At 43.3% G+C, this 25,485-nt stretch overlaps 1 protein-coding gene across 1 annotated transcript in view; it reads right to left on the bottom strand.

Moving 5' to 3' along the window:
* SFMBT2 (Scm like with four mbt domains 2) overlaps positions 1 to 25,485 on the bottom strand; it is a 113,135-nt gene that overhangs the window by 32,454 nt on the left and 55,196 nt on the right. Inside the window, exons 7-11 of the mRNA XM_035335241.1 lie at positions 20,490 to 20,587; positions 8,869 to 8,970; positions 8,066 to 8,213; positions 3,507 to 3,589; positions 1,875 to 2,001 (exon numbers count right to left, since the gene is read on the bottom strand). Coding sequence (XP_035191132.1) covers positions 1,875 to 2,001; positions 3,507 to 3,589; positions 8,066 to 8,213; positions 8,869 to 8,970; positions 20,490 to 20,587 — 558 coding nt within the window. The remainder of the gene's footprint in view (positions 1 to 1,874; positions 2,002 to 3,506; positions 3,590 to 8,065; positions 8,214 to 8,868; positions 8,971 to 20,489; positions 20,588 to 25,485) is intronic.

Raw genomic sequence — 25,485 nt, forward strand, 5'->3', positions numbered from 1 at the left:
GTACCCCATTAACATTTTCCTAACTGTTTTACCCTGGAAGAACAAAAAAAATTGCAATGATCTCTGAGAACAAAGCTTCACCCTGCTTTCACAGAAACAATCGTGACAACAGTGTGGTTTTAATGCATTTCAGCAGAATTACTGAGCCAGCATCCTGCCCCCATGGGCCATCACAGAAGAAATGGGAGACCCCTTTCCTCGCTCCCAACTCCCACTACAGGGCTGCCATGGAGCTTGTAGGCTTTAGCAAAGGAAAGATGCTCTGTTTCCATTTGATTTTGGTCTCTTCAGGGCAACTCTGTATCTGTAACTCAGCACAAACTTAATTTTTCCCCATCCCTTCATCTTCTTTGGAGCCTGGGATACCAACAGCATGCACTACTCCTTTGGCTGCAGATAAGACCATGCTTTGCTTTCCTTCCAGATCACTGAGAAAAAAATGCCACTGTGTTCCCTGGGCTTGCATGTAGCAAGTGTTTGAAAGAATGCTGCTCTTTCATCAGCTCAATCTCCCACAGATGCCTTGAAACACCTAGTGGCATCTACCAGATACGCAAAAGCAGAGCTACATAGTTTGTACCTATCAATACGTGGCAGCAAGCAAAGGAGTGAAGGCATTTTATCGTCAGCCCTTCATCATGGTAGCTTAACCAAATGCATTTTATTTTCCAAATGGGAGGATTACAGCAAGACGTTCCCTTTTGACTGTGTCAGGGCTGGCAGCACAAGGCAGACACGAGCATGTCTTCCCCATGCACTCATCCAGCAGCAGGAGCACAGATCATACAGAGCCTGGTGATGGGCAGGACTCTGGGCCACCTGATGTGCCTTTGATATTTTCATGGTTCCCCAGAAGAAAGAAAAGAAACATACGGCATTTTTAGTTGATGCTGACCCAATTACCATTGATTTCAGAGAGAAAATGAAGCTCTTATATTGACTGTGGATGAAGTTAGCAGCCTCTTACAATAGTGTGTTAGCTTGATGGGTAAAAATTAAAATATGTTGTGACAAGGACACAACAGCTTTATGGTTTATCACAGTGCTCATCAAAACACTTAAATAACCACGGCTTTCTGCTCTCAGTGATTTTACAAATAACACTGTTTTTAAAGCAATAATAAGAAGAAACCCTCTGCTGTTCTAAATTACCCTAATTCCAGACGTCTGAAATTTGCTCAGATGAACCGAGGTAAAAGAAGTTCCAAGAGTAAAACCACCTCAAAAACAAGCTCACTACAGAAAAGGTAAAAATGGAGGGTTTGATACCAGATTATGCCCTACAACTTTTTCAGCATTCTCCTAATACTGCTTGTGAAGTCGTCGTGTTCTCCACAGGCTGACAGCTTTCTAAACTCTTTATTATAGTTACTGCCCACAAAAGCTCTCTTAGGTCAATGAAAGAAGTGAGACAATCACGGAGTGGAAGGATGTGAGCAGGCAATGGCCACAGTGAGGAACAGCACATGTTGCAGTATGGATCTAGTGGAAAAGAAGGAGTAAAAAGAAGAAGAAAGAAGGCAGGAAGAAGGTTTCAGGAGGACCTGAGATCCCACAAGAGCATATCAGTGGAAGTCTCAGCCATGTATAAAGGCAGACGTCCCATCCATTCCTAGGACAGATTTATCATGATGGCAGTGAGATTTCTATGGCCAACAGAGATCACTGATAAAGTCCATGTGGTTGGAGGGTAGAAGGTCTTGTGGCTCCCTCCTGGAGAGAGCAGGGGAAGACAGTTCTCAAAAACTTATATTACTGGTTAAAGCATATAAAAGGGCAAGGATGAAGGAAGCAATATTGGGCCAAGGATGAAGGACAAAACTGAGAGGGTTTGAGTGAGCCACACAAATACAAGAAGCCTTTACAGCACATACCTTCAAGGTGAAGCCACATTAACCGTCCTTTAACTGAGGTGATCGAGGCAACGCATATCTCTGCAGGGTTCCTGGGGTTCACTGCCTCCAGCTTCATGTTCTTTGCAAAACCACGACTGAAGGATGTCTGAAAGAGTCAAGGACCAACACTGGAACACGGCACTGAAACACTGAATGACTTTAGATAGACAGTGTGCTGGGAAGCATAGCATTAGCACAGTCTGCTTATTGCTCTAAGTGCAGGAGACACCAAAGAACCCAAAGGAATCCAGGTTTAAAATGGCGCTGCCATAGACATGCCTATGAAAACGTCAATGACGGTGGCAAATCAGGAAGCAATGTAATTCATGGTTTACACCAACTTCTAACTCCCCAAGACCGGGAGGAGGTTACTCCACACCAGCAAAGCCAGGCCAGAGGTGGCTGCAATGCTCCCACATCAGTAGTGATCTCCCCAAATAAGAAATAAAAGGACCAAAGCATGGGGTCATGAGCTTGTGAGAATGCTACTCTGTCACTTCCAGGGTCCCCTCTCCCTTTGCTTAAGCTCAACCGTTGCTTGGACTGTCCCAAGCCTCACTCAGAGCACAGATCAGCCTCACCTCACAAAACCTGCACCTGGCCAGGACTGCAGAAAAGCAGGGTGAGATTGTTTAAATGCTCGTTATGTTGCCTAACAAGGAAACCTCATTTATCATCACACTGCCTCCTTTCACTGTAGCTCAGTGCTGGAGGCTAATTTATACAGGATCAATGGCAAAACAGTTAGCTGGGAGTTTATTTTACTAAGCATTTGGTCATGTCATTCTATTTCATAACTGCCTCTCCTTGTTAAGCATCCCCCCTGGGGAAACAGCTACAGCATACCCACTTCCAGCACCACGTCTGGCTGCACTAGGTGGGAGATGTGCCTGCAAAAAGGCTTCTATCAAAGAGCTGCTCACAGACACGAAACAAATGGACCAACCTGCCAGGGAGGTAGCCCAAGCGACAACAGTAAGATTGTATCTCTCTGCAGAGAACTTTGTTATCAAGAGTGAAAGAATAACAGACGTGTTCATCTGATTAATGTTTCTTTGGAAAAAAAAAAAAAAAAAAAAAAAAAAGGAGAAAAAATAGTACTTAGACCTGATTTAATCTTTGGAGAATATTACACAGAGGCTATTTTCAAGGCTGCTGGTGTTGAGAGCACAGATCTATTACTTGAGGAAAAGGAAGGAGATAAAAAGTAAAGAGAGGGTGCCTGCAGAAGTGAAGACTTTCCACTGTATCGGTGTGATGCAGCGCTGCCCACCTTCCCTCTGCACTTTCAAAAATCTTAACTTGAAGTTCTCTGAGGCAGAGGGAATTGCACAGGAAGGTACAATAAATGGGGCAAAGACAACTGAACTCTGATTTGATTCAAGTGTTCAAGTAGAGATGAAGAGCAGGGAATCTCACTGAATCAGGTCAGGACAAGTGTAAAATCAGATTTTTTCTTTTTTAGAGACCGACCTGAAACACTTTTCTGGCTTCTTTCCTATGACGGACTCTTGGGGGACCCTCCTAGAGTCCTGCTGCAGTTTTCTGGTGGAAGCATTTGTGTTTTACATGGTTTGACAGGAGCAACACGGAGGCAAAAAGAAAGCTTACGTTTCTGAAGCACTGGTGAGGCGCTGCCTCCGCTCCGCACTGCTTCTGGTAATCAGCCCAGTCAAAGTCCTGGCCAGAGTAACCTGCAGGACAAGACAGAAAAGTGCTATCAGCCACTGCTTCACGTCAGAGGGAGAGCACAAACCGGGCGCTGAGCAGACAACCGTTTGCATTTCAGCATCCTGTCCTGTCTCAGTGCAATGTGCAGGACCAGCAGAGCTCCCTGAATGCCCATTCATACATCCTGAGGGCCAACACCAGCACCCCTCCAGCACCCACTTCTGCATTTCCCTTTGAAAACTTCATGTTTTTATTAAAAAGTAATACAACATACACATTTTCCTTATTTTCCCTTTCCAGTGAGCACCTCTCAGGCTTTAATAAACCTGTAGCTACCAAGAAGTGCTACTGTCCCTGCTTTCCAGGTGAGACTAGCCATAGACCTCTTTCTCCTTCCTTTAGGTACCTAAAAGATGGAACTGTGGAGCGAGACATCAAGGGTTCATCAGCAGTCAACAAGCAGTGGGCCAGCACAAACAAAAGCTGATCCATCCCCTGTCTCATACCATGAGATAAACTCTCCTCTCTCTCCATTGGTATGGATGTACCCTACACGACTGACTTTCCAGCAGCTCGGCATACATGAGCTGAATCCCACTGCAGTCAGCATGTTACCCAAGGCTGTACAGGAACCTGAAGCAGAACAGGAAAATGAACCCAGAATTCCCAATTCCTAAAGTCTCAGCAATCAGATGATCCTCCCAGTTTCTGGTTCTAGGGAAAAATGGAAGGGACAGTGATTTACAGGGGCAGCTCTCTAGCAGTCTCATCACAGAGAGACAAAATCTCTACTCATCCACACTTCTTACGTGGCTATTCAGGCAATAAATTCCTGGGAAATATGGGTCTTTCTTTTTTTTTTTCTTTTTGGTTGCTCTGTTTTGTTGTTTGCTTGATTAATTTTAATCTCTTTCTCAGCCTGAGTTTTTGCGGTGCTTCTTATCACTGAGTGCTAACCCTGTGCAGGGCTCTGGGATGATGCTGTAATAACATTATTGCAGAACTACTCTCACTGGAAAGTTTCAGGAGTCATCTAAAGGCCAAATTCTCCCCTTAATCTCCCTGTCTGGCATTTCAGCCTGGACTCAATCTTACAGATCATCCCTTAATGTCTTTTTCATTGACAGTCAAAAAGGGACACTCAAGATCAGATGGGAATGAATCATTTATGACACTGAAAATTGTGATTTTTTTTTTTGTAGGCAAGAAAAGACTGGAATACTGAGTTGTAGTCACTTATCCATCACCCAGGTCCAAAAAAAATGATTTAAAAACTTTGAAAATGAAGTCCCAAGCACCCTGCTAAGATGCAAGTATCAGGGACAAGATGAGCTTCTAAACTTAATGACTGCATTCCTGACAAACAAATTAATGAGATAAAGCCTTGAACAGAGAGGGTCCTAAGATGCCTGTCTCAGTGGGACATGAACATGCAAACAGTAAAACACAACGATAGGAAAGCTAGAAATAAACACGCACAGGGAAGTATAAAAGGGCCATCACTTACAGAGAATCTTCATTTTTTTCATATGAAAAAACTCCCTGTATTGTTTGCACATACATTAACAACCAAGTCCTACAATGGTATTTTCTTACTGCTATTTTTCCATCTCCTTTTTCCTCTCTAGCTATTTGCTTGCCAGATACTTTTCAGCTTCATAAAATGAAATGGAAAACAGGAGGAGAAGCGCACATCCTATCAGAAGGGATTCATCTGATCACATACAGATGTTTGCAGTGGCAGTGCCTAGAGCTGTGTCTGTCATCCCGGGGCTCTCTGAAGAGTCAATGGAGAAGTAGGCAGATCTAGAGGTGATCTGCCTGTCCTCCTTCAGGAGGCGCAAAATCACTCTGCAGAAGTCCCTTTCACACTTCATTGATTCCAAAGGCAGTTACGATGATGGACTCGGGTGGAGACAGCCACAGTGCAGTTACCGTACTAAATAATATCAGGCTCACCCCATGCTGCTCCCAGGGACCCAAAAACCTGCCCACACCCTGCACATTCTCATGTCTCCAATTTAAACCCCTCATGAACAGCTTTGGACTCTTAATTTTGGCAGCGTGGATGGGAAAGGCACACTAACAGAGTTTCAGCAGGGTATAAAAACCTGAGTTGTTACACACAGCCTGTTGGCTTGGCCATGCACTACCCAAATCTCTGTGAGACCCTGCAAGGTAAATGTGTGCCCTCATTAGCACATGGCATCCCCATATTGTTATCCTTTAAAGCTCAACCCATGTAATAATGCTCAAAGCTTGGCTTCCATGATTCACCTACTGCCCCCGAAACATGTAAAACCTCATTGCGACTGCTATCTTGACTCTCAGCAGTTTAATCAGAAATAAATGGTAACAATACAAACATAATGGAGGTTTTGGAAATGGTATTTCCTTAGTAAGCCTCATAACTAAGAGTGCTACTGCAGTGTTTTTCCCCTTCTTAATAGCTCATAAAAAGGAACAATGGTTGCCACTCTAAAGGGAAGTGGTCTATAAATCCAGCTCCAATAAATATAAACAGTGCTTGTTCAATGTTTATACACCAGCAGTAAATGGGTATTCATTTTTGGCACTGTACAGGAAAATACTGCTCTCTGTTTCTAGTAGCAAATGTTTGCACCTCCTGTTCATGACTCATCTACTACATGTTTGGTTTCAACACAGACCTGACAGGCAAAAAAGCAAAAGAACAGATATTAAAGAAATAAAGGACACTGAACCCAAATATCCCAACCTGCCATGCTGTTCTGATGAAGCTAAATCAGTCAATTTTAAAATCAAAGAACCTCCCTGTCAACCACAAACAAACGCAAACAAAAAAGCCCAGAATACAGCAATGATGCTTCCCACGAAGAGCAAAAAGACTTCTGTGGTTTTCCCTTGTCATCTGCTGCTCCATGGGAATTTTTTTTTGTCTTTCAACAAGGACAGCCATTTAGGCAACGCTATATTTTGTTAATAATACCAAGCAGGAGAATTGTCAAATCTCATGTAAAAAAAAAAAATAATAAAAAGGTAATTCTGGAGGCCCCAGGGCAGGTAGAGCCATCCAGTGGTTTGAGTTTAAATGGTGGGATTCCCTCCTCCTTCCACAGACCGACTCAAGAGCAGTGCTGCAGCCCTGACGTATCAGCCCTGATTACTTCTTTATCCAAAGCTGATATTATTCTCCTCAGAGAAGAACTCAAATGTGGGTCTGGATGCATTTCACTTTCCACCTATATTTTTTTGCCTTATTTTTCCTCAGAAAGCGCTATAATGTCTAATCACATTTTAGTGACTTGAAATTCATGCTTGCTAATGGAAGAGTTTTTTGACACCGTAAGTTCTAAGATGTATTTTGGGCATGCAGTCTCCATTCACACTAGAAGAAACCACATATTTTGCGCATCTGTGCACCACTTGATGTATATTTCTTTTAATAGCTTCTCTCCATGATTTCTGATCTGACAGCAGAAAACAAGGACTTTCTACACTTTCTGAGCCCAGGTAGACTCCAATCACCAGACTCTACTGGCCAAGTTGAGAAATACATTACGACAGGTGGAAGGATGCTACAGACACTTCTAAATATGTTGGTGTCTAAAAGAGAGTGCACACACACCTCACCCATAAAACACCACCTCAGACAGGATTTGTACCAGCATGGACTGGAAATTATTAGGCCATGACCCTTCAAAGAAAAATGTCTGGCCTATATATGTATATATATATATGTATACATGCATAATTCCCACAAATGAAGACAAATATGTGTGTATACAACTCCATAGGATTTTTAAGCACTTCTTCTCCCAAGCAATGCCATTTTTTGGCAAAAGTTCAACACCAGATTCAAAAATCTGGAATTCCAGAGAGCCAACGCATTTTGCAAGCAAAAAAATATTGCTAAAGCACTGCAGGTGGTCGTCTGAAACTGCAAGTAATTAACTGCACTGCTACAAAGTTGGGAAATATCACCGTCAGAGGCTGTTTCTCCTAGCTCTGATCCGAGCACTGCCCTGAATTTGTGCTCACCTGGATTTTTTTTTGAGACAGCTAAAGGAATGTCTACACGCTCCTAACAGGCAGCTATGAGCTTACTGGTGAGGCACAAGGTGATTTCAATACAGGAGATATTTAGATTTAGGAGCTTTGCTTCAGCTCAGCATTGCACCTATGGGGATGCTGTAGTGGAGCTGCCTGGTTTGTCTCTAACATAATATGGCTTTCAATGCTCCTCTTGTGCTCTGCACACACAAAGCAGCAGCAAGATGCATTTTACAGGAATTTCCTAGGCTTCAGTGCAGCTTGCTTCAGCATTCAAAGCACATGGATATCAATCTATCAGCAAGGCACGTTTGCAGAGATGTTCACAGGCTGTTATAAGCCAGAACAGCCCCAGTGACTCAACAGAGGTGCTCTGGCTGGAGATGCTTAACGTGATGCTGTTCTAAAGGCAGCAAGAGGAGGGTAGCTTCCTTGAGAGGTGCAAATCATCAAGAAGGAATACAAACCCTTGGGAGGTGTGAGATTGACTCCATTTTTAAGGCACCACTGTATTGGCAAGATCCCTAAGGAATCCGCATGGCAAAGCATTGAGATTTTGCTGGGTTCAGGTCTCAGGTCATCAATGGTCACTTGTAAATAATGATTGTTAAAAACCTAAGGGAAGAAAAAGAAGGAAAAAAAAATCAGATGTTAAATTTGCCGCAACACCAGCAAACACAGAAAGCTGAAACTGGAATCAAACTACTCCTGAAAATAACCCCCAGTCACCTAACACTTGTCATCAAAGTGTTTCTGCCAAAGAGGTCAAGGCTTGAGTTTTACAGATGGGTAAACGGAGGCAAAGGACAGCTCCATCATCCAGGGTCACTCAGTGTGCCCATAGCTGAGCAGGGACTGGGGGCAACCCATGGCCTTCCCCTCTCTTGTTTTGAGAGTGTGAATTAAATACCCAGATACCCTGTCTGCCCAGCTGTTTTATTTCAAAGGATTTCCCAGATGTGCAGGGAAAATATGCATGCATGGAGAGAAGATAGGGATAAAAGAGAGATTCCCTCTTTCTGCATGAAAGTGGTAGATGGACAGCTTCATCCCAATCAGATCTAAGTGTATACATAGTCACCTAGTGATGCTGGTGCAACAGAAACAATTCACGAAGAAGGAAAACATTCACAGATGACTTTTAAACATGCTTCTTAATGTGTTCTCCAGGAAATAAAAAAAAACACTTATGAGGTTTTCTAAATACAGTGGAAATCAGTAGTAACATTCGCAGTCAGGCTCTTCCCAGCCCTCCTTTCTGGGAGCTCACCTTGGTCACTGATGCAGGACAGATATGAAATGGCTCCCTCATATTCACCGCCTCCAACTTCATCCCCACGGTGAAGAAGTGGCTTCGCAAATCAGCATGGTCCTGGGGAGGAGGAACAGGTGGTGTGTCAGCACCATCCACCAAGAAGGGGTCAATGCTTTTTGAAATCTGTTTGAAATGTCTCCGTGTGGATTTTGTTACTCAGCTGATTACCAGATTACCTGCCCCCCCAGCTCCAACCAGGTACTCCTGGTCCTCCTATGGGTGGAAGCAGCCCGAGACGGCCCTAATTCACCCTGGTGGATGCCTGGCTCCTGCAGGGCACCAAATACAGACCTGTGCTGGTTTCCATGTACCATAAGAGGAAAGGTCATTTCTCCAACCAGACTGAAGATAGAATAAAGTGCAGACACTGAACTTGGACCCAAAAGGTGGCCAATGAGAGAACATGGTGGTGGGAAAGCACACAACTGTGTTCAGGTACATGCCCATCATGACACCTTCAACTGGGATCAAACCTGTCTGGGGCCCGAAGGCTGCACACAACAGCTTTGGGGCATCAGCAGGATGCAGTCCCAAAGCCCAGGAACAACTCAGGTTCGACTCCCTGATTTGCCACCAGTTTAGTGTTACATCTATCAAATTACTCTGTCACTCATGACCCCTGCCCAATAGGCATATACGGTGGCATCCTAATTCCAAAGTAATGATCGCATTTTGTGTTCATTTAATAAAAGTGTCCTAGAGTATTTCTTAACAATCTGTGTATCAGCCAACACATACAAAAAAGGTGAAACTGTTTAAACTACATTTAAAACATGCACACACACTGAACTCAAAAATACATGCAGAAAGCTACCTAATAAAGTGCTTAGCAATGTCATTCCCATCTACCTTCATTGCTACATGTTGTACTCTTGTTCTAAAATGATTTTCTATTGATCTGAAGTTGTATGTCGTTGTTCTTTCCTTCCCAAGAATTGTCCTCGCTTGCAGACTTAACAACTTCTATTTTGGGATCGTACATTCCCGGTGCCGTTAGAGATAAGGGGTTTTACAAGATCCTGCTAAGGCTAAAGGAATTGTTGTTTTCATCTTACCTAGCTTTGCAATGTTATAGTGCCTTTTATGCGAGAACCAAAAAGCAGTCAAATAAAAAGTATTGTAATGACTTCAGCTTCACAGCAGGGGAAGTATGTACCGATGGGGAAACTGAGGAAGATTTAGCAATAATGGTCCAAAGCACCATGATGGACTAATGGCTGAGGAAGGAGCAGATGTGTAGGAGTTTGGGTGTCCTGCAGCATAGCATCAGCTGTACTTGCAATTGCTGGCAGTTACTTCCACGTCACTGAAGTCCCAGCAAGCCAGGAGACCCATTTCTGGCAGTTTTACAATGTGAACGTTTTGCTGAATAAAAGGCTGATTCAGGGAAGAGAATTTGGCTCCTTGTATATAGACGTTGCACAGTTCAAGGGATGCATCAGTCGGACAGGTTATCGAAATTGCCATCTTCACTACCAAAAATACTTCAGCTGGGAAAAGATGATGGCTGCAAAAATCAGACCTCACTGGCAGTGAACTTCAAATCTCTAGAGGCAGAAAGCACCTGGACTGGAGGGATGACCCCTTCCCTACACAAGGATCCACACCCAGCACCTCTTAATCCTTGGGGTGAGGTTGTAAAGATAAGGCAACTGTGCAAAACGTGCATCTGGAAGCAAGCTTACACCGCAGCATCTTCCCATCAAAAGATACAGGATTCAATTCACGCTCACATCCGGCTTCACTACATAATAAGCCCAGATCTACCAAAGTACTTAATCATGTTTATCTTTAAACATGCAAGTAGTTTCATCAACTTTGTAAGTGATTTGTTGATTGGGACCAAAATACTTAAGACCATATTACTTCTCGTTTGTATTTGAATCAGTTTCTTTGGTTCTGCTCCTTCTTTTTTTACTCTGGCCTTTTTCAAAGGGGAAGAATAATTAAGTAGGAAAAATCATGAAGTTAATAACATGTAAAGCTATTTGTTTTACTTTAAAAGCACATCCCCTTTTGTCCATGTGCTATGTATCTTAGGATCAAATCTCCCTTCTCATTCAGTGGGGCATGTAAACATCTTTCCCATTAAATTAATAGCAAGAATAAACTCCCAAGGGGAACTCGTGGGATCTTAGGTACATCTCCTTTTTAAGGCAGAAACTTCTCTTTGAAGCAGGAACGTACATTTGTTTGGAGAAGGGCTGTGGAAGCAAAAAGCTTGTCTGTGTTAAATGTCATTTTTGAGATGGAAAAGCTTTCATGGAGAAAAAACCTCTCTATTGTACCTCTCTGGCAAATGGTCAGGGTCTAGATATTTGATCTCTTTCACATATTTGTAAAAGAGAAGCATCAAAATTTACCAAAAGAGCCTTAGATTTTTGCAGCCACAAAAAAGAAAAAAAGATCCCAATGCCATTCTCCAACTCCAGTGCTGGAGTTGTCTCAGCCAGCAGGGAATTACTTAGGATTTGGCATATGCTCCTCTTCAAAACTCCAATTAATTTACATAATTTCTAAGAATAGGTTTTACAGAAGTGAAGGCAAAGCTTTTAATTAGTATTAGACTCAAAGTGATACAGTGGATAATGAACTGCATTCGCTTCCCATTATTCACACTGACAGGGAAGACGCCTGTTAAATAAAAGCAGCTGCAAGAAGAGGACCAAAGGGGTGAGACCTTCCCCTGGCTCCCCCCCAGACCCTGCAGCAGAGCAAAAGCAATGCCTGAAATGTTTCTGGGTGGCAGAAACCAACCCTTTACAACTGTCCATGGCATTCAAAACCACCTATGATGATGTCACCAGCCATTAATTTCTAGCAACTACTTCAAGCAAGTTTCAGTTTGCTTTGCAATGGAGTCGAATAGGTCAGTTGGAGCATTTTGTAGCCCCATGCATGATGAACCTCTACTCCTGCTGGCAGGCAATGCTTCCCAGAAACAGCCCCACTGACACGCAGACTTACACAAGCAGCTAGCCCGTCTAACAGGCAATAGAAATAACCTTCCAGCCCTCACTGCTGGTAAGCAGTCAAGAAATCTAGCCCGACAAGCCACAATAATGCTGAGAAATCCCCTACAGCAAAGTGAAAATCACACCACAGAAAGTACAATGAATTAAGGTGGAACGAGCACCACAGTTGCTCATTCAAAGGGTCACCATCTCTAACATGATGGATTACAGCCCACAATGGCGCTTACAGGCAATGAATGGAAAATTGCAGAACCCTCCACTGAATGAACGAATGTCTGTCAGTTACAGCCCAGACCCATCGGCAAAGCCAGGGCTGTCACAGCTCTCACTGCAAAGCCCAGGAAGCAATTCAGTTCAGCCCCACTCTTGCCATTTGAGAGCAGCGTGCACTTGCAAAATTTGCAACTCTCCAGGCCACCTGAAAGTCAGCCTTACTTCGACACTCATCTGCATCATTATCTGCATCTTCTTGCAGTATGTTTTTCTGCAGCCTTTCCACAAAAACATCTTTGCAACAGCTCAGTGCAACAAGCATTGCCTCCTGTCATCCAGCTGCAAGGCTGAATGCTGGAACGGCTGAAGGTCAAACAAGAAGTCAGCAACTGGGTTGGGAGAAGAACCTGGCTCCTAATTCCCAAGCCTCTTCTTGAGGTGCTGAGAGAACTGCCTGATTTCCCCCTCCATAGCTAATGAGACACTACCAGTGCAGGTTTCAGAAAGGTCAGGGTGACTTGGGAGCCTAAATGTCATTCCAAAAGATGCCTACAGACAGATTTAGAGAAGTATTAAGACTCAAGGATTTGAGCAGGCTTTAGGGATGCACCCATGTGGGTGATGTGCTTAGGTCCTAAAGAAAATTCACTGACTTCCTCTAAGCATTGGTCTTGAACTCAAAAAGATATACTGCAAAATCATCATAGCTATTTGCCCTTTCTGGTGCCTAAATACCTTGCTAAATCTGGCTTCTGAGTATTTCTACTACACAACTGTCATTCAAGCATAAGTAAAGTTTGTCCACATCACAGCAGTATTCTGGTCATAAAATACTGGAGCTCAGGTGTTTTTACGCTCCACTGGGCAAAGCAGAGAGCAGTGGGCCTTGGCTAAGCTGCTTCTGCCCGTGACATTTAGGGAAGCTGTGCTATGGGCCAGTTCTGCTAGCTGTGTCCACAAACCCAAAGAAAGGCATCTCCTTCTGGTTCTGAAATGCTCGTTCTTAGTCCATTCTCCTCAACATAAAACACTGGAGTCATCTCATTTTAAAACCAACAGCTTACACAGTGTACAGATAAGGGGAAAAGGCTGATTTTCAAATACCCCAAAAACGCAGGGTTCTTTTAGTCCAGGACAGTCACGTTCACACCAATTCTAAGAACTCAGAACTAAGTCTGCCTGCTGAAAAGTTGCAAAGTTGAGAGGCTGATCAGAAACAGTAAGCAATGTATATATGATTAACCTGAGCCTCCTTTCATCCTCACCAGATGCAACAGTGTGAAATTGTATTCCCTTCAATCACCTCTCTCCTGCTTTCCCCTACTAAGGACAAAGAAGAGGCAGGCTCCATCTGGTATGACTGGAAACATATTATTTATTTCAGCTTTTGTTTTGAAATCGCTTCCCCCAGTGTTTTCCCTAATTCTCTCAGATACTGGCTGCTTCTAATGGCCTAATTTTAATCACAAAGCTCATGTGTGGTAACCAGTCACACGCACAGCAATAGCAGTGGTTAAACTGCCTCTACAGGAATCTGGCATTTGTTTTTTAATTGAGCAAAAATATATATGTAAATAAAGAAACCCTCCCAACTTCAACCCTTTGCATTATTTGCAGATGACTCAGTCTTGTTTGCGATTCATCAACATCCTTCGCTAAACACGGAGCAATTTTCCCCGAAGACACGCTCTCTGCGGGACACAGAGATCCCCCAGTAAGACACAACAGGAGCAAATCGTCCCTCGTTTGGACGAGCCCAGTGGTGGGAAGACCAGCCTGGAGAGATGTGGGGTGGGATGAAGAGGAAAAGGTGCTGGGAAGGAGGATTTGGAGGCTCTGTGACCCTGAGCGTGGCAGCCACTACCACCCGCACCGAATAGCCCCTTAAAAACCGCAGATGCTTCTGCCTTGGATCGAATTTAGCCCTACAGATTTTAAGCTTCTCTTTTTGAATAAAAATAGTTACCATAGAAACAGCAACGTTGCAGAGTAGCCAGGCTAAATCCAAATACACCTTCTCCGTATGGCTCGGCCTGCTGCAGATGGCATTAGGGCAAAGATCCCCTCCTACACAGCGCGTGCTTTGATTTGCCTGGGCGGTGGAAGCACGGGTGGCAGAGGTAAAAGAGACAGATAGGCATCCACTTTTTCATTTTTTTCAAAAGTCTTACAGCAGAATTACTGCATTCAGCATCGCCACACCATTTCTGGTGCTTGCTAGTGAATCTTAGAGTCATATGCATGGCTCCCATCTCACAGGTGGGAACACTGACCTGCATGCTCAAAATGAAACCATCACTGCCTCTTTTCACACCTCTAAGTAAGAGGGGCTGAGTCCTCACAGGCACTCACTTGGATGGAGTCTGCCCTCAGAAACATCACAGCAGTAATTGCTATTGAGACATCAGTGGGAATTTGTCAGAAGAGAGGATCAGAACAAATTCAATGCACACTGTGGATTGCACCCTTCTCGCAAAACAGCTTTGGGACAGAGCTGACTTTTGTTTTCTCTGGGAAAAATCATCCACCTGCAGATGGATAACTTTTGGGTACACCCACCCCCTGCACAAGAGCAGACTCATTGCAGGTGCACATTGGATCTTCTCAGTGGCAAACACTGCCATGGCCAAGGACATGGGAGGCAGAGGTCAGGTCTTCATGAATGAACTCCTCCACACTGAACTTGGATGCAGTAAGTAAAACAGATCAGGCTTTTGCTAACCTCTAACCATCCTGAGAGACCTCTGGTATGTAATGGAGAAAGAAAACCATACATGCTGAACGTGCAGCTAGGAGGACAAAGAAGGCAGCAGATTGACGGACCTGGTTCCTACTCAACCCATCTGCTTTGCCTGAACTCCCTCCAGCACTTCTCTTCCCATCCTGACTTTCATATAGTGCTGCCAAAGAGACCCTTGGGGCATCTCAGAAGGCAGGGCCTGGCATCTCAGACAGGGCTTGACTTCGTTCATCTCCTTGGAATGCTCTCCCTACCTGCTTCCTTGAACAGACCACCATCGGGACGGAGATGCAGAGAAGTTAAGACTTTTCCCCATCAAACCTTTCCTCCAGACTCCATCTCACCTGAGTGGCATCTTTGGTATTGGAGACATCCTTGCTCCCATGGGCCAGGAAAGCAGTTTGTAAGGACCTTTGGGGGATACTCTTAATGATGGTCATTAGGTCTTACAAAGATAAATGGATTTAATGAGCTGAGACAGGAGTGGGTCAAAAGACGGAGGCACAACCAAGGGGATAGGAGGCCATGCATGTCACCCAGCCAGGCAAAACGCAGCCAGGGAGAAGGGCTGACGACTGCTATGGATGAGGAAGAACAGATGGAGTATAAATAATTTGGCAGTCTGCAAACTACACGGCAACTTGCGGGTTATTAAAGCACAGCGTGCACCATGAAGGCCAGCCAAGCCATCGGTGCATGAAGGGGCTGGGGATTGCTAATGCTTGAATTTGGCTTCCACATGAAACCAAAAGCACGGCTGCTTTAACCTGCTGCATCAGCATGTGCCCACCCATTATGGGGGCTGAAGACAGAAAAACTCAGCTGGGCTTCAAGTCCATTCATCCACTCAAGTCAGGATTGTCTGGGACAGATAGTCAAGGGCAGAAAAGTAGCCCCTGAGTATCTCTTCCTTGCACTGAAACTTCTCTGTAAGACCAAATAATAGAATAAAACACCATAAAACTGACAAATTATTTTTTGAGAGATGTTGTTCTTTAAAAAAAAAAAAAAAGTCATAATCTTGAAGAAATAGTCCATCTTAATCTCATACGTAATACCAAAAATGTGTGATTCAGCTGATGGAAAACTAACAAACAAACAAACATATCTGGGAGGATCTGGGAGGAGGAGAAGTTGTCCTGTTTAATACTTCTCCTTGTACTTTTGAACATGGAACAAGAACCACCCAGCCTGGTGATGGGTGCTCCCCCTTCATCATTCTCCATAGGAGAGAATTGTCCCAGCTGACTCCTTCCATCCTTTTATTTCTATTTTTATGTTTATGCTTATTTTTTGTTTGTTTGTTTTTAGTATTAATTAATGCCATTACTGATCACAAAAACCACCCAAATGCTCCAGTTAGAAATAGGGTCACACTGGGCTTGGTACGGTGTAGAATAACAGGTGTTGTTTGCCAGAGAGAATATTTCAAGTGGGGAAAAAAAAAAAAAAAAAAAAAAAAGCCATCCCAATACAACTTTGGTAATGGAGGACCAGAAGGGTGGAGACATGAGGAATGAGACCAAAAGCTATAAACCAGGAATCGGCACCTTAGGTAACCCTTCTCTATCCTAAGCATCTGTACTCTTCAAGCAGCTGAGCCCGGGTTAGGGTTGTGGCTCCATCCAACCTAGCCAACAAGAACCACTTTATGCCAGGGGATTGTGAATAGGATGCCCGTATGCAATATCCATGGAGAAGTGACGGGTATCCCAGTTCCTGGGCAGGATTTAGCTGCCCATACAGAGGTGTCTGGGTGAGCTGAGAGACACTCAGGGATCCAAACCTGCACAGGGCCCTGTGGTGGTTTCACCGTGCTAGGCAGCTGAACACCACAACCGCTCTCTCACTCCCCCTCCTCAGATGAGGAGGGGAAGAAGTAAAGGAAAGAACAACTCACAGGCTGTGATAAGGATAATTTAATTAAAGAGAAAAAATATTATTAAGGAAATATTATTATTAATTAAACAATTCAACTAAAGGGAAAAAAGGGAAAGGGGAAGAGGGAGGGGGAAAGGGAGTAACAAAACAAAACAAGTAAAGGCTGTGTGGAAGTGCAGAGGAAAGAAATTACTCTCTAATTCCCACAAATGAGTGATGCTTGACCACGTCCTTGAAGCAGGGCCTCAACGCACGTAGCCTGTGTTTGGGAGGAGGACAGACGTTTTCGCAACGAGAGCCCACCCCTCCCCTCTTCTTCCTTTTTCCACCTTTTATTGCTGAGTGTGACATCATATGGTATGGAATATCCCTTTGGTTGGTTTAGGTCAGCTGCCCTGCTGATGTTTCTTTCTCACTTTTTGCCCACCCCCTAGGAGGGTCAGAGGGAGTCCTGATGCTGTGCCAGCACTTCTCAGCAGCAGACACAACACCGGTGTGATACCACTGCTGTTCTAGCTACAAGTGCAGAGCGCAGCACTGTATGGGCTGCTGCAGGGAAAGGTAACATCCCAGCCAGACCCAGTACAGGCCCACAGATGCGGCACAGGAGGCCAGAGTCCCCAGGACACTAATCCAACTCTGCCTGCGAAACTGAACCCCATGATCTATATCCAGCCTTCATCTTAACCAAATTACAGGGATTTAAGTCTAAAAAACACTTTTATTCGTAAATATTAGGATTAAAAGGTGCTGTGGTTGGAGTCTGGCTTCCTGCTGCAAGGCCTCTCCTTAGAAAGCACCAACATGGCATCACCGAAGCAAACTCTGGTGTCACACAGCTTTGAAACTGGCCTCAGTGACAGTCCACCCACCTTTATTCACACCCAAAGCCTTGGTCATTTTCTCAGCTTTGAAGCCCAACTCGTTTGTAACTGGCATTTAGCCAGGCATGGGGATCCCTACAGCACCCTGAAACCAGAGCAGAAACAGCAAAGGACACGTTCCCCCAGGCTGCAGATTTTTGGAAGGATTTCTGCTCCTAAACTATTCAAACACCCTTGAAAATCCAGTCTGTAGTTTTCTTTAAGAATCAACATGTTTTCTAAAAAGAACAGAATGACAAAACAGCGGATGTATTGCACAAAGCTTTTGTGAAGAAAAAACTTACTCCAGGAGGTGCAGTTTGCAAAACACTATGTTTAGTAGCTATATAATAGTGACATTTTCTGGCAGTTGAACATCACGTTCCTTCTCATAGGATCCTAAAGCGTTTTACAAATGCTTTCAACATATGGCCAAGTGTAAAACAGTACCAAAAAGAACGAAGATCCTGCTTGCAACCAGCTCATAAGTTCTGGTGCCCTCTCCTTGGATGCTAGGAGGGGACAGGGCCTGCACTTTTACAAGGGATTTTCAGACCTGCTGAAGACCACCACACACAAATCCAGCTCTGCTGTGCTGCTCAGCATTGATAATTCAGCCTCAAATCAATGGCATACAAGGTCTCAGGCAGAATCCGACCCCATGGCACCAAAACAATGGGCTAATAAACCCCTAAAATGAGCCACTTTTCCCACCACAAATGCAGACCTGCTTATCTGGCACCACCACCTGGGCCCAGTTTGACTGTGCACTAGTGACACTGCCCACAACCAAACCCAGCACAACTGACAACAGGAATTTAAGTTGCAGTCCAGCTAAAAAAGATGTGCACGTGCTCACCCTAGGGACCGCTCATGTCTGTACAGCAAGCACACACTTACGCTCTCCTCACTGATGGATTTCTGTAGGGAAACGTGGAATATAATTGCTCAGTGGGCTGTTTACCATATCTGCCAAAGTAAACATTTTCAGCTTTCCAGAAGACCAAGATCTTTAACAGTTGCCAGCTGTCAAACTCTGTGTTTTATATCTCATCTAACACATGACAGTTGTAGTAGCACGGCGTCCCCTAGCACTATGTACAGACATTATTTCTGTGCTGGTTTGGAGAAGAAACAAAAAGAGGGGCTTTGGATTCAACATATTTTGCTGGGATCTTCTGGGATTCTTCTTGAAGGTTCCCTGCAAATTTTGGCTCATATTGCATGATTAGACAACAGTACTGTCATTTAGCCTAATAAAGCCTTTCCTTAACTCATGTTTAAACCATAACTAGAGAAGGACATGCTCACAGGCATGGACATCTCTCGTATTTTAATCCATAGTCAACAGGCACAAGATGGGGTTAACTCCCCCTAAAGGTGGAGGACACACCGATGCCCACAGGCAAACCATTTATTCAGCCTCCTGCCTCCCCATCACCAGAATCAGAGACTTAGCTAACACCAGACACTGAATTCAGCTCTCCTAGTACTGGGCTTTCACAGTACAATTAAAGAAGCTGAATTGCCCTATTCCTGCCTTTTTGTCATGCATGGCTCTAGATTATCTCTCCACTTGGGCTATTCAAGAATTGCAAGGCACTGCATTGTCTAAGAGGAACACCCTTGCAAGCTCCAACCATACCGCTTGTTCGCTGGAATCTTCTGAATTTAAATTTATGACCCTCATGCAATAATTGAAATAAGTGGGTATAAGTCTAGCATGCTGAGAAGAGGCAGCAAAACAGCTGTTAGTTATAAACCAGGAAAAAAAAAAAAAAAAAAAAAAAAAGATGCTTTATAAGCCTCATCAGAAACATTCTTCACTATCTCATATAGACAGATAAAATTTACACATTAGGCATTCCCTATTGTGATTTAATCCCTGCCCCACACAACGTATGTTTGATCTTGAAATTTCAAGCTTTAATAGTTCGTGGGTTCAAGCACTGTATGAAATAAGCAGCAGAGAACCAAAATTCCACATGCCATTCCCCTAACAACATGGGGCTATTTCAACCCATATTGGTGCTGAAAGCCAACCCATAAACCATCCCCACTTCTCCCAGCCTCACAGAGTTTTCTCATAGCGAGCATATAAGCCACTGCCTCAGCTATTAGCAAAGTGTTCCCAAATTCATGGATTCACTCAAGTGTTTCTCTGCTGGACAAGGAGCCTGAAGTCCTCATGGGATGCTGCCAGCAAGATCCTACAGAATGGGCAAAGGCAGCACCGGGATTTTGTGATGCACCAGGGGGATGGAGCATCGCAGCAGCTCCATCACACCACAGCAAGGCTGCGCCCAGTAAAAAGTAGCTAGAAATCAGGATTATCTGGAGCAGTCATGATTAACAGCAGTGTGGATTTGGACGGGATATTAAAGCTGGTGCCTCGGGGCTGAAGTACATCTTTAACTATTAAAAACCAGACTGAGAAAGAAAAATGACACAGGAGGAAAATTATCTCCTACTTCCACTGAAGTCCCTGAAGGAGCTTTCTCTGCATCGTGGCTTGCAATCAGATGAAAATCTGGGTGCAAGGCTCAGAGAAAGCTGGCTAGTTTATGCCCACTTTCATAATCATAGTCCTATGCTGTCACGGGCTGTGAAAACTCAGGTCTGAAAAAATAATAATAATAAAAAAAAAAAGATGTTGGAGAAATAGGGATGTTGGAGAAATCCATGCTGATCACCCCCTCCCCAGCATCTATTAAACAGAGATGGCAAGAAATCAGGTGTCAGGGCAGAGAGTCCACACAAGAGCAAACTTCATTTTATACAAACATATCACTTGTGACCTTTTGTATTAGAGCAACAGCATTTCCTGCAAAGCTTAACATAAATGGCTAAACACCACATGTTATTTATTCTTCACATAACTGAAGAAAAATGTGCATCTTTTACCTTGAATACTTCCATTGGAAGAGGAAAATTCGCTGCATCAGTAAGGGATTTTTCCAGAGCGCATTTCCACTCAGATACAGTCTTCAGAGAATAGATATCTAAAGCAATGATAACAACAAAAATGGACAAACAAACAAAAAAAAACACAAGACCAAGAGGTGACTGTTTGGGAATCAAACATTTTTGAAAGACTTCAGTTCCTGTGCCATAAAAATGGATAGACCAAGTGAAATGAGCAGTGTGTATATCCCAAGCTGTACAGCGTGGATAAATTGAACGCAACAGCAACTAGCAGGGGCACATTTGAGGAAGATTGTGTTTTATATCCTAGAGTAAAACCCAGGAAAATATATATCCTTTATTTTCTGTTGAGGAAACAAGAACCATACTGTCTCATTACTTGAAAATAACAAAAAACTCCTTTGATTTTCAATTCTCAAAATACCTGATGTTTTCCAGTTTGAGGACCCTCACGTTTTCAGCCAATATTAACTATATTTGAACAAAACCAGAAATATCTTTAACAATGCTTCTGTTCGTTGGAAAAGTCATTTTTTTTGTGCAGGTTTTTGGTTTTTTTTTTCTTGTGTCGATATTTTTTTTGGAGGGGGAGGAACATTTCAGCTAGATCTCTAAATAGACACATTTCTTGGTGCCACACTGAAAGCAGAGATTCACACCAACTCAAAGACACACACTTATGAATTCTAATCATTACACTTTTAGGCAGCGTCTTTGTGCAAATTCACATTGCCTTCAGTGAGTTTCCTTAAATAGGTTTAATATTATTAAATCATTGTATTAGCAAGCCCTTTATGGTTCAGTGCAGTGAAATGCCTATGAATCATCAAAGGAAACAATGTAGGAAACAATACAATGATGAAGAACATTATATTGGATTTACTTCTGCCCTAGAAAACATATTGTTATCCCGCACATAACAAGTTATTGCAGAACATTCATATCAAGGTCTTAAAGAGACAAGATAGGTAGACAGATTGCAGCAATTATTAAAATGGAAATGAACATTTACTTATTAATAACTTGAACCTTGATACAGAGTGAATAGGGTGAAGCTTTGCTTTTGTCAGTTTGGCTTCACGCACAGCACAGTTCAATTTGGTCCAATTTGCATTTAAATTCTGTACATCTATTAACCATATATATTTGCTGGCTAGCAAAGATTTACTGTTGTATCTTACAATTCTGAAGGAGGAAATAAAAGATATACATATATATATAAAGGAACTGGCAGGCACTGTTTCCACCTAGCACTGACAGTACAAGAGAATTTTATGCTCTGATCTCAATAGATTTAAGACCTTATCAAAACAGGATTTGCAGAATCACTCACTGGAAGTGGATGTATTTATGCTTCCACTATATCAAACCTTGCTACTTCAGACAGACATCAAGGATATGCATATGAATTTAAACACGCTTAAAGGGAAATGTTAACCTTTTGTGGCTGTACTTTAAATTTCTCAACTGTTTGGTTGTTAATGGGAATATACTTTTCAAGTCTTTGTTTACAGCACATGCAGCCATCACAAGTATTAAGAAATGTGCTCTTTATCTATTTGTTCATTACTTTATAGTCCTGTTGCACCAGTTCTCCCTTATTTGTAGGAGACTTGATTGGGCTGACATGCTGGGAGGGAGATGACCCACCTTATTTCTCCCTATGACAGATAGGGAAATAATAAGTTATGATTTTCCCTCAACCTGTAGCTTCAACAAACAAAAAATCCAAGTTCTGGAAAACCCAGCTGGATGCTCGCCAGACAGAGCAAGCTGATAACAGACCTTCGTTTTCCACCATGGGGGCAGTGAAGCACGGGAAAGAAGGAAGTGGCATTTTGGAGTGACTCTCTCATGCGCAACATCAGAGAAAACAAGCAGCAACTTCTCTGGTGTCAACAGGCTTTGAAAGATTAAGACAACCTCAATCGTTTCAATAACCAGCAAGCACCATCACGTGCATGTTTCATTAGACAGTGGCAGTTAGCTTATGCTGGCAAGTTTATGGACACTAAATCGCACGGTTAAAGGAGCATAAAGCATTTCGTTTAAGTGATAGTGTTGCAGGTAATTGAGCAGAGTGTACTGTGTCAATTTGTATTTAGGTTAACAAGGAGAGAGCAATTAAAATGACTGCCAATTTGTCTTTAAATAGGAAGCAACATAAAATGAGACAATCCCTCTCTGCATAAACAGTTCGGGCAAGACCATCGGTGGCTCTGTGTCAAGTGGTCACTGCCAATTCGAGCTAGCAAGGAGGCTTGCCTTGGATTCAGATATACATCTGAAGGAAAAAATATGGTAGGATCTCTTTGCCACAGTCAGAAAGGACTTTCAGGACATACAGAGCCACTGAGAGTTCCCATCTGGGGGATGAAGCAAGGATGCTGTTTCCTAAGGACTCTTGCACATTCTTGTACAGCAAGTGGGTACTAGATACGGATGACCTCAAAAAAGAGAACTCTCCACCCAGAATGGTGTAGACATTTGGATCCATAGAATTTCTTTTATAGAAGGATGCCCTGCATCTTGAAGGACTGACCTCAGACTGCTGCACAAAATGAAACTCAACCTGTCAGGCACCAGAGGTGGATCTACAGTAAAACCACAGCCCAGACAGATTGGGAAATAAAGCTAATGGTGCATACACAGCATCCAAGTCAGGGGTGGGTAAAGCACTGTAACAACCTGCAGAGGTGATCTGCAGCTTATCATCCTCACTTGATAGCAACTGAGCCCACAGCTTGTTTTGGGAGGAGTCGCGTGCCCTCAGCATCTCTTCGTAGGAGATGCATGGTGGCTTTAATATAGGGTCTAAGGCTGCTCCAGTTACCCATCAAGCAGACATCTCAACTGGCTTCAGAGGTTCAAAAGTTAGACAATGAGCTTTGTGCTCATTCCTCTCAAACTTGTGAGTGGAAACATAGGCTTATGAAGATGTCATTTCGTCTGATCTCTGATATGCCTCCCTTTCTCTCCACTGGTCATAAACAGAAAGCAATGCCTCATGCTGAAGCATCATTTCAAGGCCTACATGATGGCAAGCAAATCTAATCCCTGATACATAAAATAACCAAAATATTAACCACAAACTAATTATTTTCCTTAGAAGGTCCACAATGGTGATGCGAAAGGTCTTTCTAGTCTGAACCCCGTTTACTAAAGAAGTCAGGAAAGAGGTAAGCAGACAGGAGCATGTCCCTGGCACACTCTCCTGGTCTGGCATCCTTATGAAATCACATCCTGTGACAAGACTGTGGTTTAGTAGCTTTATTCCTCAGTTTCTCCATTGTTTTCTGCTGCCCAGCACCTTATCCTGACAATTCACTACTGCTCACCTGTCTGCTTGTCTCACCACAACTGTCTCATGATAAGCTTTAGTCATCTGTTACACTTTATGAACACGTTGATGTTATGTGGACGTCAAATGGCCAATATTGTACACTATGTCAGAAGAGGAACAGTCAGCATTCCTGCCTCCAGAGCTCCATTAGATTCCCATTTCTGACTGGTTACTCCCGAGTACGGAGCCTGATAACTGGGTAGCCCAGAAGGGCAAGGGTGGGTCAAAAAGAGCCTTGGGGTAAGTCTTCAGGGGGACAGGACTCATAAGAAAATTGAAAGGTTTGAACCCAAAGGGTCTCATCTCAGCAAATGCCAGTGAAACACCGCCGAGATGTGTAATTACCTATTTAAGTCAATGGAAGGCAGAGAGAAGATTTTGAGTGTTGAATTCAGTAATAATAATGCTCACTAAAAGGTGAATGGCTAGAGAAATGCCAAGGAGAGGAAAATGATGCTCGATGAAGACATGAAATAAATTTAAAAAACAGTTAAATCAAGGAGAGGGAAGAGAAAACATAAACAATTTCATCAAATAAAGAGACCAATAACAGGTTTAGAGATAACAACTGGGAAGACAGAAAAAAAGGAAAATACATAGAAAAGGAAACACAAGTGGATAAAAGGAAGAGTAAAAGGAGAATGGAATAGACAGAGGAAACACACATATAGTTGAAGCTATTTCTGTATTGATTCACCAAACCTACACAGGCTAAGAGGGTTCAGAGACAATCAATGAAAAGGTGTTTCTCTGTAACACAAATTTGCTGTGAAATAACAGAGTGAGTGATATTCATGCTTTCCAACATTCACATCTGATTTAGAAGTGATGGGGACCGTTGGCTCCCACCTATCTTTGAAGAAAAACACAAGCACTTCCAAAAAGCATTCAAGACCCCAAATTAGACCCAAGATCCATAGAAATTTTTAAGCAGCACAATTGCAAGTATCAGGATAACCAGTCTGAATCAGGTGCAATGGAGAAAAGCCACATCAGAAATATCTGTCCAAAGGAGAGCTACCTTTCTTCCACCATTAGACACCCATTGGAAAACTTTATCTAAGGCAAAAGCAGAATGAAGCACAGACCTGGCCAATTTGCCCTAGTACATTGGAAAACATGGAGGTCTGCTGTGCCAAAAGCTACGCATTAACCAAGAAAGTACTTCATCTCCCAAAGGGAATAGTGATCCTGGGGAGTCCAATGCAGAGGTGGAAGTGCAGACAGCTAGCAAATGTGGGTCATGCTCCACAAGACTTGGCAAAGAAGCTTTGGGGCCCCAGGTATAAGCCACAGCCCTACAAAAAAATACATAGGCTGCACATTTTGTACCCCAAAGCAGACCACACATACATCAGACTAGACTGTCATGTTTAACCAGATCACTAACTCCACAAGAACTCTAGTCAACCATCTTGACCAACTCAAGCTACACCAACTCAGTCACATGCCCTGTGTAGAGAGAAACCCAATTTCCCAGAAGCTTTCACAAAGTTTTGACCAACACTGTTATGAAGAAAAGCCACCGTTCCAGTCTTCCCCCACCCTTAATGGGGTACAACCCGGATGGAATCACATATCCAATCCCAGCTCCAGACTGTGCCAATGAATGCCTCTGCAAGAATTTCTCCA

Source organism: Oxyura jamaicensis, chromosome 1 (assembly GCF_011077185.1).
Source record: "Oxyura jamaicensis isolate SHBP4307 breed ruddy duck chromosome 1, BPBGC_Ojam_1.0, whole genome shotgun sequence".
NCBI lineage: Eukaryota > Metazoa > Chordata > Aves > Anseriformes > Anatidae > Oxyura > Oxyura jamaicensis.